The following is a 1,149-nucleotide window of genomic DNA, read 5'->3' as shown; positions in this document are numbered from 1 at the left end:
CTGACGTTTTGAATGTTAAATTTGTCGTAACCGTTTTACCCCAACAGTTAGCCCCCCAGCCCGTTAGAGTTGTGACTCTAGCGGGAGGATAGATGACTTTGACAAGGTTAAATGTATTGGACGAAATTCACATTTTAAACTCCGCGGAAAAAAGTTGTCGAGACGATATTCCGAATCCATACTTCTATAAGTAGTGAGCTCTTGTCATTCATTTTCTTCACACCTTCCCTTCTTCATTCCTTCAAACTCATTCAAAAATTAAAAGACTCTCTAGTTTTATAACTTTCCTTTCAACATGTATTCCTCCCAAGGTGATAAGAAGGATTCCGACGTCGAGATGGGCGAGGCCACTTCTCCGGCTCCGGTTCTAACTTCTCCGGCGGAAGCACCGGCTTGTGTTGCCTGTCATCTTTCTTTCCGAGAGGAACTAGTTCGTCGTCAAGCCGAGAAAAAACTAGCTCAAGCTGGCTCTGAGTTTCCGTCTTCTTCCGCGCAGGTCGTTGCCTCGTGTCATGGGACCGAAGTCATGGCTCTTCTCCCGCAAGCCCTATCTGCAGGATCTTCCACGACTCCGATCCTTCTCGAGGACAAGGAGAAGGCCGCTGACTCTATGACTCCTCCTCCAGCCAGAAAAGACGTCGTTCTGGCATTGCGTGCTCCTAGCGCTGTCCTGGCTACTCAGCCTAAGAGTCGGAAGAGGAAACTTGCCAAGAATGGTAACGGGGAGAATTCGCAGCGAGGTGGATCGAGCCTAGCATCGGGCCTTCGCGGAAAGGATTATCTCTTGTTTGAATTCTCGATCGTCTTTTGTGCATTCTTTTCTCGGACTTAGTCTTGAGAATTTTCAGCGTTCGCAGTTCATATCGTTGATCGATAGGATGATCGGCGAATGTGGTTCTGAGATCAGTCGCCTTTCCGGGGAGTTGGTGGAGCTTCAGGGCAGATGGTCCGAAACCGAGGCCATGTTGACGGCTGTCAAGGACTCTCACTCTGCGAAAGTGTCGAAGCTCGAGGTTGCGATAGGAGAGCTTGAGAGGGACCTTGGGAAGAGGGCGACTTCCTTACTTAAGGAAAAGAAGGCCAGGAAGGCCAAATCCTTGGAGGTGGGTCGACTCCAGCGTCAGATCGAGAGTGACGCGGGACTAGCGC

General features: G+C 49.9%; 1 protein-coding gene across 1 annotated transcript in view; it reads left to right on the top strand.

Annotated features, from left to right (window-relative positions):
- The first annotated feature begins 295 nt into the window (after positions 1 to 295).
- The window catches only part of LOC106320302, a 13,854-nt gene continuing 13,000 nt past the window's right edge, over positions 296 to 1,149 (top strand). The window contains exons 1-2 of the mRNA XM_013758665.1: positions 296 to 786; positions 833 to 1,103. Coding sequence (XP_013614119.1) covers positions 296 to 786; positions 833 to 1,103 — 762 coding nt within the window. The remainder of the gene's footprint in view (positions 787 to 832; positions 1,104 to 1,149) is intronic.

The sequence above is a fragment of the Brassica oleracea genome, unplaced genomic scaffold (genome assembly GCF_000695525.1).
Source record: "Brassica oleracea var. oleracea cultivar TO1000 unplaced genomic scaffold, BOL UnpScaffold00876, whole genome shotgun sequence".
NCBI classification, from domain to species: domain Eukaryota; kingdom Viridiplantae; phylum Streptophyta; class Magnoliopsida; order Brassicales; family Brassicaceae; genus Brassica; species Brassica oleracea.
This window is presented reverse-complemented; position numbering and strand designations above follow the sequence as displayed.